Genomic DNA, 18,127 nt, shown 5'->3' on the forward strand with positions numbered 1-18,127 from the left:
GAGGGTGTGAGAGTGGAGTGAGTGAGTGAGGAGGGTAAGGAGTGAAGAAGAGGAGGAGGAAGAAGAGGGTGGCGTGTGTGTGTGGGGGGGTGGGGGGGGGGGGGGGGTAACGTGAGTGTTGGCCAACTTCAGTGGGCGGTCCCTGGGATTCAGCTGATTGGTCAATCAGAGAGGACGCTCTGTCAAACAGCTCCACAGACAACTGTTCCCAGGATGTGTGTGTGTGTGTGTGTGTGTGTGTGTGTGTGTGTGTGTGTGTGTGTGTATCGAGTCATCTATCTTTGTGAGGACAAATCTGAATTTTCAGACCTCAGGAACGAGGACATTTTTGGGGTTTTAGCTGTTCAGTTGAGAAGTTAAAAGTTAAAGGATAGAGGGGGGGTGAGGAATGCATGATGTGAATGAGGGTCCTCACAAGAATAGAAGTGCAGTGTGTGTGTGTGTGTGTGTGTGTGTGTGTGTGTGTGTGTGTGTGTGTGTGTTGCGCAGAGCCTCAGACAGACAGGTTCTCCATATATCAGCTTCAAATTGCAGCCATTTCAGCTACACTGTCCCACCTCCTGGCCGTTGCTATAGTAACTACTTGACTGTCAAATGCCCACGTTGCCATGGTGATGCTCTGGGAGGACCCCCTCTTCCCCCCCGCCCGTTCCATATTTACAGCCGAGGTGTCTCGGTTATCGAGAACACTGCAGTACAACCTGCACTGACTGTATGACCTGAACGAACTCACAACAAGCTGTGTGTGTGTGTGTGTGTGTGTGTGTGTGTCCGTGTGTCCGTGTGTGTGTGTCTGTGTGTTCGTGTGTCCGTGTGTGTGTGTGTGTGTGTGTTCAGGACTATGGCAGGTTGTCTTCCTGCAGGCCCTCCAGGATCTCGATCAGGCTCTCCAGTCCGAACACATAGCCCCGGTCCGGCCCGTCGTGCACCGCCGTGTCGCCGCGGAAACCCTTAAAGGTGGAGTGGGCGAAGTCGATCATACGAACGTCCACCAGGGGGGGCTGCTGGGGCTGGGGCACGGGGGGAGGCGGGAAGGGGTTTAAAACGGGAGAGGGCACGGAGGAGTCTGGATGGGGGCGAGGCGAGGGGGGCGGGGGCAGGAAGGAGTGGCAGTCTGACTTGGTGGGCGGGGCCTGTGGGGGAGGATGAGACGAAGGAGGGGGCGGAGCCGTCAGCCCAGGTCCCTGAGAGGGCGGAGGCCCCGGGTTCTGACTCATGTCCGTTTCACAGGGGGCGTCGGGGAATGGAGGCGCGTGCGGGCCGGGGACACAGTGGGACTCTGCGGGGGCCGCGGGGGTCTTCTGCCAGGATGAATGCTGCCCAGAGCCGAGGACTGAAGGGCCCTCCGGTTCCTACAGAGAACCAGACACAGTGAGACCAGTGAGGCAGACCCAGGGGGGAGGGGTACTTTAGGAGTGTAATAGATTACATATTAGTAGTTACTCTGTCTAATATGTAATAAATAATGTAACTATCTTAATTACTTAATCAAAGTAAAGTAACTTATTACATTTGATTACTTTTCTAATTTTCTAACCAATGTTTTCAGCTGTTAGGGTAAATGTTCCCATTAAGCACCAAAATCTAAGTTAAGGTGTCGTCATGGATACTGACATGATTTATAAGGGAGATCATTTCTTATAAAGCAACATTTATCTCTCATTTGAAAATGTATTCATTAGTTCATGTAGATTTTGGAATATAAAATAAAGATATTTGATGATAAAAAGTCAAAAGTCTGGTATGAGCTTAATTGGTACTGTGACACCAGTTAAGCCCACATCATGATTTATTTATAAAATATATGTATTCAGTAACATGTTAAATATTAAAAAATAAGGAAAAAACCCTCCTGAGCAAAATCTTAAAGGTCTTACTTCAGATGTAACTCCTTTGTAATCGTTTCATAACTAATTGAATTTCTAAATGTAACAGATGACAGTTACATTTATTTTGTAATTAAACATGTCACTTGTTACTCCCCGACACTGCAACATCAGCACAGGTCACTTTAAAGGGGACAAAACATTCTTATATAATATAATATATACTGTTGTAATGTTAGACGTCAAAGATCCAAAACTTGAGGTGAATGTATGTTAAAAAGGGCTCTTTCACTCCTCTAAACCCTCACAGTGCTTTTTCTGTTCCCGTCTCACCTTTCCCTCATAGATGATGAGCAGTGACGACGAGTAGAAGCGATACGACGCCTGCCTCTCCAGCACCGTCTTCAGGCTGCGAAGCTTATTCAGGATCGGCTCAAAGAGGTCCGGCCTCAGGCCTTTGCCGTTGTGCATGTACTGGTAGAGCGCCTGGCGGAAGCCCTCGATCGTCAGGCCGCGGCCGTAGTACTTGTTCCTGCAGAGGTAGTGACCGGTGCTCAGCTGGTACACCTGCAGGGACGACAGGAAGAGAGCAAAGGTTGGAAAAACTTTTTAAATACAATATTAGATTATTCAATAAGTAATACGTCATATCTGATTGTATTTTAACATGAAGTCAGATTCTCAAAATAAACTCAAATCATAGAAGAAGAATCCAACATTTTCCCTCTCTTTTTAAACCTAAATGAGAACTGACATTATATCGCAGTGTTTGTGTGTGTGTGTGTTTTATTTGGGTAGGTGCGGTTACCATGGATATATCATAAGAGTTGGATACCGGACCAAATATGATGCTAATTCAGTCCTATAAGAATTGCTCGGCTGGTGCATACGCCAAAAAAGGTTTCAAGCTCCTGGGTTTACTTCAGCGTTACGTGTCCCATTGAATAATCTCAGTGTTGGTTTTGTTTTGCAGTTCTTCCCCCAAACTTATTCATGTCATAAATAGTTTTTAATTGTCTTAAATGTTCTTATGGCTCAGGGAGTGCTATCTAAATTTTGTGATACTGTTGTCTGACCATCAATATAATGAAAATAAAGCTACTAACTAACTACTAGTGTTTCCTATGCTGGCCCTTGCCTGCAGGTTCCCTCTCGGCCCACAGGCTTTACATTGTGATGACATCACCGATTTTTAAATAACTTTTCTTGGCTTGAGGAAATACAAAATCTCAATGGAACAGAAAGAGTCATAATTGATCTTGTGTGCAGTTCAAAGTGTCCTATTAACAGTTTTACTTCTCTTTAACAGTGGTGGTCTATGGGGAAAATGCCATTTGGGGCACGAGTATTTTTTTTTCTGCAGTACCGGAAGTGACCACTGGGGAAAGCTCGTCTGATGGCTGAGCGGCGGCGCCTTATCCAGCTCTTATAATACATTCATGGCAGTGACTGATGCACTTAAGACATCTCTGTTCACTCACAGGAGTTTTACATTTCACTCATTTGTTTTGAGCTCGTCACTGAAAAGCTCATTACAGTCATTTTAAACTCGTCTCTATCACGGACTGATATGAATATTTGATGTATTCAGTAACAGCAGCCGTCGTTCTACCTGCATGCCACACACTCTGACTCCAAGCGTCGCTGAAGTGCTCTGTTCACATTTCTTCATCTGCCTGGCTGCCTTCTCCTCGGAGGCGTCGTCTCCGTGCTGCCTGGTGCCCATCTTCAGGTCCAGGATGCAGGGGTAAGAGAAGTGGTGAACCACATTCTCCAACAAAAGGAACTCTGGTAGAAACGCTGCCGTTAAGGAACAAATATCGAACCATCTTTCATCTCTAGTTAAAACACAGATTTGTCTTCTCTTTATGGAGGGTGAAAGGATAAAACCAACAGCTTATATCGCTCTATACTTGATTGAACACTTATTTATCGCAAGAAGTGAACCAATTTTAAGAAACAGATTATTTTAAATGAGCTAATGTGATGCTGCAGGAGAGCCGTGCCAGTTCAAAGATGAATGCTCAGGTTTATTGATTTGTCTGAAAGCCAAATTATTGATCCCTATTCCATTATCTTTTAAATCAGTTTTCATCTAATGTTAATAAAAAAACTTCCTGCATATGTTTCATATCTAAAGTCAATTAGAAAAGTGGAGGATTGTGTCCTTTGAGCTGCTGAAACATCTGCAGCAATTAATTATCAACCAAAAATGAACCAAGTAAAAAAGAGAGGAATGAATTTGTCATGTAAGTATTTCTAAAAGTGGGGAGTGGGGTACACCTTTGAAATGTGCATTAAACTGGATTCATCAGGACAACAGTTAATTAACCCTCCTGTTGTCCTCAAGGAGTAAGGAAGGACAGGAGGAAGGGAGGGAGTAAGGGGGGAAGGGAGAGAGAAAGGGAGAAAGGAAAGGAGCAAGGAAGGAAGGAAGGAAGGAAGTATGGAAGGAGGAGGGAGCAAAGAAAGAGGGAAGGAAGGAAAGAACGAAGGAAAAATTAAAGGGAGGAAGGAGGGTGGGAGGAAGGAAGGAAGGAAGGAAGGAAGGAAGGAAGGAAGGAAGGAGGGAGGGAGGGAGGGAGGAAAAGAGTAAGGAAGGAAGGAAGGAAGGAAGGAGTAGGAAGCAAAGAAAGAGGGAGGAAAGAAGGAACAGTCAAAATAGATGGCCCGGGAGGACGACACGAGAATTAAGACGAGCAGATCAGAAAACAGGGAGACTTCCACTTAAAATACTAATATACTATGCTATATACTATATACTATACTATACTATGCTATATACTATACTATACTATACTATATATACACACTATACTATACTATACTATACTATACTATACTATACCATAGTCAAATACAGGCGACTGTACTGTAGAAATAAAGGCCTAACTCTAAGATGAATATAAATGTTCTCTCTGCAGTTCATGTAGATAAAAGCATCGTCCACTATTGGTCAGAACAATAAGAGAGATTTAAAGATTGATCCAGTGATGTTATACTTCTATTTGTCTGGTCTATATCTACTTAATACTTATACAATATATAGATGCTCTTTTGTCGGTCTGCATCTAAAGGATTTAAATTAATCTCTTGTTTTTACAGAAACGGCTTCAACACTGTAAAAAAGCTCTTTTCTTCTCCATAAAGCTCAAAACAAGAAAGTCTTATCATCCTGGGAAATGTACGCTGGCCACGGATAATTTCAATAAAAGTGAACGTATCATCCATCTGTTGTGATGTGGAGAGCTCTCTCTCATAATACGAGCTGACAGCAGCCTTGTTGAATCTGTTTTGATAGAAGACAGACGGACGTTGTTGAGGACATGGCGTGTCACTTTTCCTCAGCTGTGTTTTCCAGGCAGCTGGAGTCTGGTCTCTTTGAAGCATGAAGATCAAAATATGACCTTTGACCTGATAACCGCAGACACTCTGAACCCTCCACTTCATTCCTGCCCTCCTCCTCCTCTTCCTCCTCTTCCTCCTCACAGTCACATTTACATTCAGCGCCTGCTTCTTATTGTACAGGTAAACAAGGTACTAAAACCACTGAGTCACAGTCGGAGCTGTAGGCAGCAGTAATATGACTTTAACTGGCATCACTGGATTTGCAGCAGAGCTTTTACATATGTACATTATTTATAACTCTTTACCAGCCCTTTGTCACAGCTGCAGCTCAAATACTTTCTGTTCTGCTCAGTTAGAGGCTTTGAAGTGATCTGAGCACCATTTCACAAGTTCCAATATCTAATGTGACCCTAATTTGAGCCCACAGCTTAATGAGTTCAGTTTGAGAACAAGGTCAGTGGTTTTTATTTTTACTCTTTCTCAGATGTTGGCTGTCAGATTCACACAGAAACGCAGGAGGTTCCCAACAAGTACTCCTTCATCATTATTATATAAAAGAGAAGAGATTATTATTATTATTCATTATTCAGAAACTGTTGATGTTTGTGGTCTCGAATTTCAGAAGGTTTGAGTGACAAGAGGATGAAAATGTATAGATCAGCGGTGTCAAACAAATTTCATTCAAGGGCCACAAACAGCCCAATTTGATCTAATGTGGGCCGGACCATTAAAAAGAAGGAAGGAAGGAAGGAAGGAATGAAGGAAGGAAAGATGGAAGGAAGGAATGAAGGAAGGAAGGAAGGAAGGAAGGAAAGATGGAAGGAAGGAAGGAAGGAAGGAAGGAAGGAAAGAAAAAAGAAAGGAAGGAAAGACGAAAGGGAGGAAGAAATGAAGGAAGGAAAGATGGAAGGAAGGAAGGAAGGAAGGAAAGAAGGAAGGAAGGAAGGAAAAAAGACAGGAAGGAAAGACGAAAGGGAGGAAGGAATGAAGGAAGGAAAGATGGAAGGAAGGAAGGAAGGAAGGAAAAAAAGACAGGAAGGAAAGTGGGCCGAATTGGACCCCTCGGCGGGCCAGTTCTGGCCCACGGGCCGCATGTTTGACACCCCTGGTATAGATGATAAAATGTACTACTGTTCTTTTTGCATTAGTATTTATTTGCTTGACCTCAGAAACTACTTATGGTTTAAACTGTATCTCACAATCTCCCTCGGTGGACGGACATTGCTTTAATATCACATTGAGTATCGGTGTGTGTGACTGTCTGGAGAAGGATACTGAAGAGTTTGCGGTCCTTTGATTCGGACCTCATGCGACTGAGCTGCTGTTTGTGGCAGCGGAGGCTCCAGGGGTTGTGGCTGATCTTCTCCGAACTCAAACCGCTGTTCCAGTCCAACATCTGGAAGGGGACGTCTGAGTGGATCTTTGGGTCGAGTCTGGGACTCTTCAGCTCTCCAAGACTGCAGGGAAGAGGAGGAGGAGGAGGAGGAGGAGAAAGTGAGAATAATTAATACCGCAAAAATGCTGCTTGTGATCCTCTTGTTTGTGAAGCAGATCTAATAGGACCTTACTTATCAGAGGAGTCTGTGTCATGCGCCTCCCTCCTGTCTGCCCGCTCCTCCTTGTGGTCTGAGGTGGAGGATGATCGATGGAGGCTGCGGCGGGAGTGTTTCCTCCTCGGCTGTTCCCTCTCAGGGGGATCGCGCTCCTCGTGCTCTCCGGCCCCTCCCTCCATGTTGCTCTCTCCATAAGGGTAAGCTACCAAGTTGATGTAGCCGTCGGAGTCGCCCTCGAAACACACCAGCACCACACCTGACAGGACGGAGCGAGAAACAGACAGGATGTTTAAAAAATACCCAACATACCGAATCTATTAACATACCAAGACAGACATATTATAAAATACTGGGAAATGTCTTATGTAATGTTTGACGTCTGAAGCGTAGAAACAGCAGAGGTTAGAAAAGTTACAGCAATGTGACTCAACAATGGAAAGCAGCCAACAACTGCATTTTAAAAAAAAAAAGGGGGCCTCAGTTCTTAAAAGCCGAGACGAGTGCGGCCCGATCCAAATTATGTTCAGTTCAGTCTAATCAAGCCTTGTAGGGTCTTATTGTGTTGCCACAGATCTGTAATTCTTTATTTATTTTTAATTATACTTACCAAAAAAAAACAAAAAAACTACACATCTGTTTTTAGGGATACACTAAATGTTCTGGAAATTCAATTGAGAAACTGTTTATGCATTAAATAACCAGATAGGAATGTCTTACAATGTTTTATTTAAACATTAAGCTGTTATTTTTAGCCACAGACACACAGAGAGTAGAGTAGAGAGCACATCATCCCCACTGAGTGAAACGCCAAACATCCTCCCTGTTTGTCCAAATTAAATTTCACCGTCAGTCGGCTCTCATTGGAGGGAAATCAACCGAGCACACTGAGAAGTAAAATATTTGAAATGTATAAAACGGTATATAGATAGAGTGGCTGCTATGTTAACAGAAAGTCAGACTTCTTCTCCACCTCCACATTCACGACACGAGGCAGTAGATTTAATAAAAAAAAAAAAAAGGTTTCTTAGTGGGGGGATATAAACTTGACAGATTGAGAAAGTCGTCCCTGGGCAGCTGTCTGTCTGCGGTTATTCAATCAGCAGGACAATGGTAGTGGGCAGAGATCCAGAGCTAAATATAGACTCCTTATGGACCGCTGTTGTCATGGCACTGGGACCCATAACACTAACACAAGGTGGAACTGGTGGGAATACAGACACACTACTAACTTTAGGTCAACGCACTGGGAATTCTCCATCCACACAAACCTTTCCATTATGTCTCATGTAAAGTAGCTCAGTGCGGCACGTGCTGAAGAAACCGAGCGGGGTTTTAAAATAACAAGCTGACGACATTTTGATATAAATAAATCTTTTTTTTTTATAAAAAGGTCAGATTTTCTTTTTCTTAACCAAGTGATTAGTTGTTTTAGTCGATGAAAGAGTAAAGAATAGTTTAACCCTCCTGTTGTCCTTGAGTCAAGGAAGGATGGAAGGGAGGAAAGAAGGAAGGAAGGAAGGTAGGAAGGAGGGAGGAAAGAAGGAAGGAGGGAGGGAGGGAGAAAGGAAAAGAGGAAGGGAGGAAAGAAAGGAAGGAGGGAAGGAAAGAAGGACACAAGGAAGGAAGAAGCAGGGATGGAGGAAGGAACGAAGGAGGGGAGGAAAGAGAGAGGAAGGAAAGAAAGAGAGTAGGAGGGAGGGAGGAAGGACAGACGGAAGGAAGGAAGGAAGGAAGGAAGGAAGGAACAGTCAAAACAGACGGGGTCAATTTGACCCGGGAGGACGACAGGAAGGTTAAAAGAAATGCCTCCAAAGTTGTCCAAAGTTTATTATCGTCAGTTTACAATAATAAACAAGACTCATCTGAGACAACAGGAAGTCAGAGTCTACGGCTGCTTATAGGAGCTCTACGAGGCCGTACAATACAAGCTGGTGTTTAGCAGGTAGGATGGTTACCATGTTGCAAAAATTGGCTTTGAAAGTCTGTATTTTTAGTAGTTAAATAGTTTTATCCTACATTCAACTCATGAAACCTTTTATCATTTAATGTTATAACTGAGTTCAAAAACTTTGCTGTTAGTATTACAGTCAGTGAGGTTTTTTTGTGTCCATGTGGTTTAGTTTAAATTTGAAAGTGGTTAAAATATGAATAACTTGTACTCATTCTTTTTTTGTGTGGACCCAGCATCAAATTTCTGCTTTTAATCCATTTTCAGAGAATATATTAGAGGATTATGGTAAAAATGTCTAAGTGGTGTAACCATAAAAACTTTGTACCAAATAATTCAACTTGCTTAAAAACAGTAAATTCTCAATATAACCACATATCAACTAGTTTTCATGATCTTACATTATTACTTTTTATATTAAATAAAGGTAATTCAATACAATTGTTCTAAATAATAAATTTAATTTGGGGAATCATGTCAATCAGGAACCATTTAATTTGTTTTAAAATGAAGTAATTATTTGTGTAAGTCCACTTAAATACACTGTAGGTGGATAAAATACTATAAATATTTATATATTTATCTTTTGTGGTTACACCATTTGACATTTTCAGGAGCATTCAGTCTTACTTTTGGTTGTCAAATGTTATATCAAACTGACATATAACCACCAAAAAATACAAAATGTACATTTTAACAAACCTGAAGCTGTTAACTATTTTCTAAGATATTTTTTAATTGCTCATCATGCCAACCCTTAATTGTCACTAACCTATTTACAAAATCTACATTATTGTGTTAATACTAACAGGGAATGTAACACGTGTGGTGTCAGATGGCAGCGCCACAGCCAAATAAACCACTCACGAGAAAACAAAATAATGATTTAGTTAATGGGATTTAAAGCCCTGCTACCCCCCACAGGTGTTTTCACTGATTCTTCATAATGAGGGTTCTGCTCTGGTTGAACCGGGGCTGAGCAAAGCAGGAATTACATGATGTTGAATTACAGAGATATTAAAAAGCTATTAATTTTTCTCACCCCAAAACAGGTGCAACAAAACCAAAGGGACGGTTAATGAGAGTCAATTAACACACACACAAACACACACACACACACACACACACACACACACACACACACACACACACACGGAGTTAGAAGAGGTCTATTCAAGCACACAGGTCTAATCAGTGAAAACAACCTACAAGTGCACTCCATGTCTGTGTGTGTGTGTGTGTATGTATGTATGTGTGTGTGTGTGTGTGTGTGTGTATGTGTGTGTGTGTGTGTGTGTAGGTGTGTGTCTGTGTGTGTAGGTGTCTGTCTGTGTGTGTGTGTGTGTGTGTGTGTGTGTGTGTGTGTGTGTGTGTGTGTGTGTGTGTGTGTGTGTGTAGGTGTGTGTGCATGTATGTGTGCATGTATGTGTGCATGTGTGTGTGTAGGTGTGTGTGTGCAGGGGATTTAATATTTAATATTTTGTTTTCCAAAGCTTTCTCACCAGGCTTTGTTATTTATACTTCTATACTTTTTTCTCTTATACTTGAGATATTTAGCACATCCACGTCTTTAGAAGCACATAATTAATAACATGAATAATGGCTGCACTCCTTTTATGTGTGCAGGTATCATATCAGGGTCCTGGTTCGGTGCATGCTGGCTTTCTGGGACCCAAAAATACATCAGAGACATTGTTAATGTTATTAGTTACACCTGCGTCTTTACTGCTATGACAAGTCTGCTGTCTGCTGTGGGAGAGAAGCACCACCACTCCCTTTATATCCGCTACATTATGGGACAAGACTCACTACACCTCCTCAAATCCATTCTTTTATTTGGTTTGTCTTTCTATGTTGTTTATTTTTCTCTGCATTGCTTTTATTGATTATGTTTTCATTTATTCTGTGTGGTTTTATTGATTTGATTCTGTAAAGGGTCTTTGAGTATTGTTGAAAGGGAATCTATGAATAAAACATATTATTTATTATTAAAAGCACATTCAAAAATTCGATATTTTTTGTCTGCATGCTGATTTTGTTTTGCGTAATTGTCAGTTTTCCTGTGTGAACCCACAGTATAATAAAACCTTGAGTCTAAAATGCAAACATTTGGACCTCAAAGAGAGATGAAACTCTAAAATGATGACTCCATTCGATCTTAAGTGTTTCACAGTGTCAGGGCCCGGGCGTTGTCTAATGTGGGCTCACTGCAGAGATTTACAGCCACACCTAAACGAGACGGAGCCATCATAAATAATATTAGTTACACCTTTGCTTTTCCTGATATGACATCTCATCTCCCAGCCTCTCTTCATTCCTCCTCACTTTCGTCATCTTCTCCTGTCTTACATAATTCGCGGACATGATTAATAGGTCACATACAGGTAGAAGATGATGTCTATAAGTGTGTGTGTGTGTGTCTTTAAGTGTGTGTGTGTGTATGTGTTGGCTATCACAGTGTGTTTGGATCTGTTACTACAGCAAAAAAAAAAAAAAGCAAGTGGAAACAGCCACGTGCTTGGCGATGAAGAGCAGAGCAGCTAAACCACTTCACTTCCATTAAACATCCGTACTTCCTTCACTCGCTGCCGTCTGCCAGACACTCCATCAGTCACCAAAACCCATCAGAGTGAAAGATTATTTTAGAGCCGTGTTTAACTTACACAGCAGCTTCCCTAAAAAAACAAAAAAAAGAGACCTGAACTCCCAGAAAGCAACAAAAAACAACCCCGGATATCTCTCTTTTCATCTGAACGTCTGACAGGTGCATATGTGGGCCATAAAAAGTAGAATTAAAAAAACACCCACATGCTGTCTGTGTCTCTTTTTAGGTGCTGCCTTATTTCATTATTAATGCAACTTTTCATTCAGTCTAGCAGTGAGCGAGGTGGTGCATGAGATTTTCCACTTCTATTGAAAGCAGCTTTAATCCTACAGTGAAATAATAAAAACAACTAAATAATGTACAGTCAATGCACTACTTATAAATGTGTGTGTGTGTGTGCGCGGCCCTTTGAACTGGTCTTTATCTTCTATCAATAACTGATTTAGACGAGGAAGGCGGGGCGTGTTATTGTTATTATGTATTTGTGGCTGTGAGCTGTTTTCATTGTGTTGTGTATTGTTGTTAAGTATTGCGTTTGGATCTGCTGTCAGATTAGATGGATTTATCTAAAAGTAAACTCATCTGTAATCTTGTGTTGTGGCTGCAGAGGATTGACCGCCGCACACCGCTGACAGTTGTTGACACTCTACGAGAACGTGTGTGTGCGCCACATATGAACGCCTAGAAGAACATTTTGTATAAATGCTACCAAGATAATAATGACGAACCTTATTTTTAATTTATTATTATTTATTTATTTGTATTATTATTATTTTTTTATTATTAATATTATTTTATTCTATTTATATATTTTTGAGTGTGTTTGTTTTTATTTTTATTTATGTTTTTTTTTATTTTATTTTTTTTGTTGTTTAATTTTATTTATTTATTTATTTTTCATTGTAGTTATTCATTTATTTTTAATTTTATTCATTTATTTATTCTTAAATCAGTTAATTGTATTTATTTTTATCTACTGTATTTCTGTTTGATTATCATTATTATTGCTATTATAATGACCTATATGTGACTTGTTCTGTATTGTTCTCTGTAAAACTAACAAAATGTAAAAACAGATGTTTAAAAAAAAGGAAAAAAAAAAGACTAGCCCTTCCTGCTGCGGCAGACTGACTGCACTCCCCTCGCAGCCCTGAGTCAGTGTAAAGTGTTGTGATTGAGGGTGCATGAAAACTAGTTAGCAAGTAAGCAGAACAGATCTAAATGGAGAGCTGATAGTAACACATGGATGCTTCTGACACTTCGAGCGATAGTAGATGTAGATACAAATCTTAATTTAAAAAAAAAAACAAAAAAAAAAAACAAACAGCTTAAACACAACACACACAAAGCAAAGATCAATATTTCTTCACTGGAGTCGCTCTGCTGCAACAGATCCAACATATCTGCTGTTTTTTCTGCAGTGAATTACGATGAAACGGGGATATGAAACTCATTTTAGTTAAAACCAGTAAAACCCATTGCACATTATATATATTTATATATGTTGCAGCCTGTTGTAGCAGCTCTGGATACATTTTTCACTTTAAAACCTGTGCAGTAACAACATCAAACTCAGGGATGTGATCATTCAACACCAATATTAGTCTTAACCCTCCTGTTGTCCTTGAGTCAAGGAAGGAAGGGAGGGAGGAAGAAGGAAGGAAGGAAAGGAGGGGGGAAGGAGGGATGGAAGAAGGAAGGAAAGGAGGAAGGAAAGAAGAAAGGAGGGAGGAAGGATAGGAGGGAAGGAAGGAGGGAGGAAGGAAAGGAGGGAGGAAGAAGGAAGGGAAGGAGGGAGGGAGGAAAGGAGGAAGGAAGAAGGAAGGAAGGAAAGGAGGGGGAAGGAGGGAAGGAAGAAGGAAGGAAAGGAAGGAGGAAGGAGGGAGGAAGGAAAGAAGAAGGGAGGGAGGAAGGAAAGGAGAGAGAAAAGAAAGGAGGGAAGGAAAGGAGGGAGGAAGGAATGAGGGAGGAAGGAAAGGAGAGAGGAAAGAAGAAAGGAGGCAGGAAAGAAAGAGAAGGAGGGAATTAAGGAAAGGAGGGAAGGAGGAAGGATAAGGATGGAGGAAAGAGAGAGAAGGAGGGAGGAAGGAAAAGAGGGAGGAAAGGAAGGAGGAAAGAAGGAAGGAAAGGAGGGAGGGAGGAAAGAAGGAAGGAGGGAGGAAAGAAAGAGAGAAGGAGGGAAAGAGGAAGAAAGGGAGGAAAGAAGGAACAGTCAAAACGGACAGGGTCAATTTGACCCGAGAGGACGACACAAGGGTTAAATAATGTTACTATTTTTTTTTACTACTATTTCTTTTGTACTCATATTATTTTTTATTGATGCTCTTTTATTTTTACTGTCCGCTTTGCTGCAGTAATAATGTAAATGTCTCCACTGTGGGACTAATAAAGGAATATCTTATCTTATCTATAGACATTATAGCTTCACTATAATAAACCATCTAGGGGGGGAAGCTGATAAGAGATAGAGATAAAATGTGTCTAAGCCCCCCTCGAGGATAAATGTGTCCTTCAAATCCGAATCACGTGGCGAGTCAATTATCAAAGATCAGGAGCCTCGACTGTGAGTGGTGAGTGAAAAATAAGTGAGACTAATAGTGTGTTTTATTGAAAATCTGTAATCACTTTGCATAGTTATCCATTGGGCCTAATTGGACCCTGTAGTGGACCGGTTCTGGCCTGCGGACTTGTATGTTTGACACCCCTGATATAAAACATGTACTAACAGGATATGATGAAAGGAAACTTAAACCCATTTCATAATAAAGCTGTATGCAAATGTAGAGCTGGGCGATTATGGCAAAAAACCAAATCATGATTAATTGAACTTTTAACCTGGATTACGATTAATGAACGATTATCTCCACCCTTGATGAACAATGATGTATTTTCACAGTTTCTTTAGTTTAGTATTTTCCACTGCTGCCCTCACACATGAGGATCTTTAGGGAGTGAAGATAAAGATGTTTTAAGGTGTGACGTTGTGGTTAATGTTTAGGTTACTTGATTAGAACTCTGTAAAGATCATGGTTTGGATTAAAATGAAGGAAGGAAGGAAGGGAGGGAGGAAGAAGGAAGGTAGAAGGGAGGAAAGAGAGAAAGAAGGAGGAAGGAAGGAAAGAAGGACTGAGGAAAGGAAGGAAGGGAGGGAGGAAGAATGAAAGAAGGAAGGTAGGAGGGAGGGAGGGAGGAAGAAGGAAGGAAAGGAGGGAGGGAGGAAGGAAGAAAGAAGGAAGGTAGGAGGGAGGGAGGGAGGAAGAAGGAAGGAAAGGAGGGAGGGAGGAAGGAAGGGAGGAAGAAGGAAGGTAGGAGGGAGGAAAGGAGGGAGGGAGGAAAGAAGAAGGAAGGAAAGGAGGGAGGGAGGAAGGAAGAAGAAAGGAAAGGAGGGAGGGAGGAAAGAAGAAGGAAGGAAAGGAGGGAGGGAGGAAGGAAGAAGAAAGGAAAGGAGGGAGGGAGGAAGGAAGGGAGGAAGAAGGAAGGTAGGAGGGAGGAAAGGAGGGAGGGAGGAAGGAAGAAGAAAGGAAAGGAGGGAGGAAGGAAGGGAGGAAGAAGGAAGGTAGGAGGGAGGAAAGGAGGGAGGGAGGAAGGAAGAAGGAAGGAAAGGAGGAAGGAAGGAAGGGAGGAAGAAGGAAGGTAGGAGGGAGGGAGAAAGGAAAAGAGGAAGGAAGCTGTGGTTAATGTCTAGTTTACTTGATGAGAACTATGTAAAGATCATGGTTTGGGTTAAAATGATCACTGGAGACAAGTTTTCAAATTCCTTTAAAGATATGGAACCTTTGTTGTCATGGCAACAGTGAACACCACGATTAACTGACAAGAGCAAGATCAAGTCGATTAGAGTTTCTAAATGTGGGTTTCCATTATTTTTCGATTAATTGCCCTGACCTATAATGCAAACGTCACACAGTAAAGCATTAAGGAAGAGTTTTTAGGTATCAACAGTTGACCAACAAATCCAGCTAGCATGCTACATCTGAGAGCTGAGACTGACCTTTATACTCCGGAGTGAACTCCTTCATCTCTGGAGGCAGAGACTCGTAGAAGCGCTGCTCTCTGCTGATTAGAGGCTTACACACTGTGTGGTCATCGTAGCGCATCATACTGGTGTGACCCCCCACCTAGAAAAAACACACACACACACACACACACACACACACACACACACACACACACACACACACACAGTTAAGAGAGAAAAACAGCCAGTCTAGTTTGGTTTTATTTGAGTAAAAGTATTTTTCCAGACACAAGTTAAAGCAGCTCTAACTTTCTTTCAGCTTCTCTGAGACCGTTTCTACCCACCTGGTGTATGAAGGGCTCCAGTGGAACGCCTCCTCCTCGTGATCGAAGTGAAGCCCCTCCCCCCGTCCCCGTCCCCTGTAGCTTGCTGTCCATGTTGTTGGTGTGAGGGAGGCACATGGCTCCTGGAGGACGCACCACGACTCCTCCTGCAGAGAAGAAGAAGGAGAGGATTTAACGAGAGAGGTGACAAAGAGGAATGCAGTTGCTTATATGATGACAGGGTTTGGTTTAAAATGTTTTGATGATGAAGTTTTTCTATTAATCAACACTAAGATTATACTTTTTTGATGTCTTACTTTGAGAAATATGAATACGAAAGGTGTTTTTATTCAAATTTTAGTGCCTAAACACAAATATTTGTACAGTCAAAACTAGCAAAATATGATTTAACTCACAAACTATCTGATCAAAGAAAACAAGATAACAAAGCTGACCAGACGTTTCACTCTCAGCTCCACATACGCATTTCAGTTATTAATCAGTACTGAGGTTAAAACCTGCAGTTGTTCTCTGTAGTCTCCAGGAAACAAAATCAATGTGAGCAACATCTTTAAACACTAACACTGTCCTCTGTTGCTCCGACTCACTCTTTAGTCTCTGCACACAGTAGCACATAATGTTTTACCAGAAGGAATAGACATTTAATATATCATCTAAATTTAAAGCTATCTAAAAGACCATAAAACTGTGGTATAAATTGAGTTAATTTTGTTAGGTTGTAAAGCTACTAAAACATTTGATTTGTGATTTTAGGCAGTGCAAATAAAACTGAGCAAAGTCACCTTTATACTCGCCTGATATAATTCAATTTATCTGAATGATTATATATTTTTCTTTGGTTTATCAGTCAAAAAAACGCATGGAAAAACTTCCTTGTGACTTCATGTTTAAAATAGAGCTGGAGCGATATGGGTAAAATCATATATTAAGATATTTTTTGATTAAACACCTCAATATCTATTTGTGATAATATTGTAGGGATGACTTATTGGTGCTTTCACAAAATATTCACACACTGAGATGTTTCAGTAAAGTGGATATACTGACTAAGTGGGTAAAGGGAAACAATAGAGCGGATGGAACAGAAAATTACACTTTATTGTAATGGAGCCTTTAAAAACAGGAAAAGACATTTACGACATATTATGATATCCAAAACCTAAAAGACAATATCTAGTCCAGGGGAGTCAAACTCATTTTCAATCAAGGGCCACATACGGCCCAATATGATCTCATGTGGGCTGGATCATTAAAAAGATGGAAGGAAGAAACAAAAAGAAGATGGGAAGGACAAATGGAAGAAAGGGATGAAGGAAGGAAGGAAGGAAGGAAGGAAGGACGGACAGAATGAAGGAAGAATGGGAGGAAGGAAAGATGGAAGAAAGGAGGGAGAGATGAAAAGAAGAAAAGAGGGAAGGAAGGAAGGAAGGAAGGAAGGAAGGAAGGAAGGAAGGATGGACAGAATGAAGGAAGGACAGAATGAAGGAAGAAAGGGAGGGAGGGAGGAAGGAAGGAAGGAAGGAAGGAAGGAAGGAAGGAAGGACAGAATGAAGGATGAAAGGGAGGAAGGAAGGGAGGAAGGAAAGATGGAAGGAAGGAGGGATAGAAGGAAGGAAAGATGGATGGATAGAAGGAAGGAAGGAAAATAACACAGGAAGGAAAGTGGGCCGGACTGGACTCCTCGGCGGGCCAGTTCTGGCCCACGGCTGCATGTTTGACACCCCTGATCTAGTCTCATATCACAATATCGATATATTGCCCAGACATAGTTCATGATTCTTGGTTTGCTTGAAAAAGGAAATGACTTCTACTAAAACATTTCCTGCTTTGGTCCCGATAGATTAAACTACAGGTGTGAACGTTGAAAACTCCATCACCACCGTAACATATCAGGGTCTTAGTTCTGGTTCTGGTCTTACCCGGGGCATTGGCTCTGGTGTGCAGTGACGGGGAGGGGGGGGCGCAGGGCACCACGGGCTGCTGGGAGCGCACGCCGGCCCCGGGGGGAGGCGGCGCCAGACCGAAAAACCACCTCGCAAAGCCTCCAATCAGAGTGCTCCAATCCACCGCCGGCAGCACTGAGACCCAAATGGGACAGGGGGCGGGGGGGCAGAGTTCGGGGGAGGGCAGGAGAAGCAGGGTGTCAGCAGGGCAGGGTCACCGCTTCCTAGAGAGAGAGAGACAGAGACACAATGTTGAGTTAAAGCCAGGCGGGGAGTTCTGGTCTTCTGAAATGAGGCCAACGCAGAAGTAACTTAGAACTGTATTCTATCAAAAGGCCACCAGGGGGCGACCGTCTCTATACAAGTCAATGGAGAATTCACCAACTTCTCACTTGATTTCTAACCTCAGTAAACGTTTTCAAAATGTGTTTATGGTCTCAATCGCTAGTTTAAAGCCTTCTTCAATGCAGTATGATCTTCATTTGTGACATTTTGGCCTCCCTGATTTTATATTTGACGATAAAGCAGGGTATGCATTAGGGCGTGGCTACATCCTGATTGACAGGTTGATTGACCAATGTCCTCGAGATCCAGCCCTCGCA

The 18,127-nt window shown here is 41.9% G+C and overlaps 1 protein-coding gene across 1 annotated transcript; it reads right to left on the reverse strand.

The window, feature by feature from the left end:
* Nucleotides 1-779: 779 nt before the first annotated feature.
* Nucleotides 780-17,736, reverse strand: ip6k1 (inositol hexakisphosphate kinase 1; the record flags this gene model as incomplete). Its single annotated transcript, XM_053315588.1, has 8 exons — nt 780-1,352; nt 2,160-2,393; nt 3,439-3,626; nt 6,450-6,631; nt 6,743-6,983; nt 15,272-15,398; nt 15,583-15,728; nt 17,502-17,736. Coding segments are annotated over 8 exons (1,866 nt in total), but the record flags the coding sequence as incomplete, so codon positions are not given.
* Nucleotides 17,737-18,127: the final 391 nt, after the last annotated feature.

This window comes from Scomber japonicus, chromosome 3 (genome assembly GCF_027409825.1).
Source record: "Scomber japonicus isolate fScoJap1 chromosome 3, fScoJap1.pri, whole genome shotgun sequence".
NCBI lineage: Eukaryota > Metazoa > Chordata > Actinopteri > Scombriformes > Scombridae > Scomber > Scomber japonicus.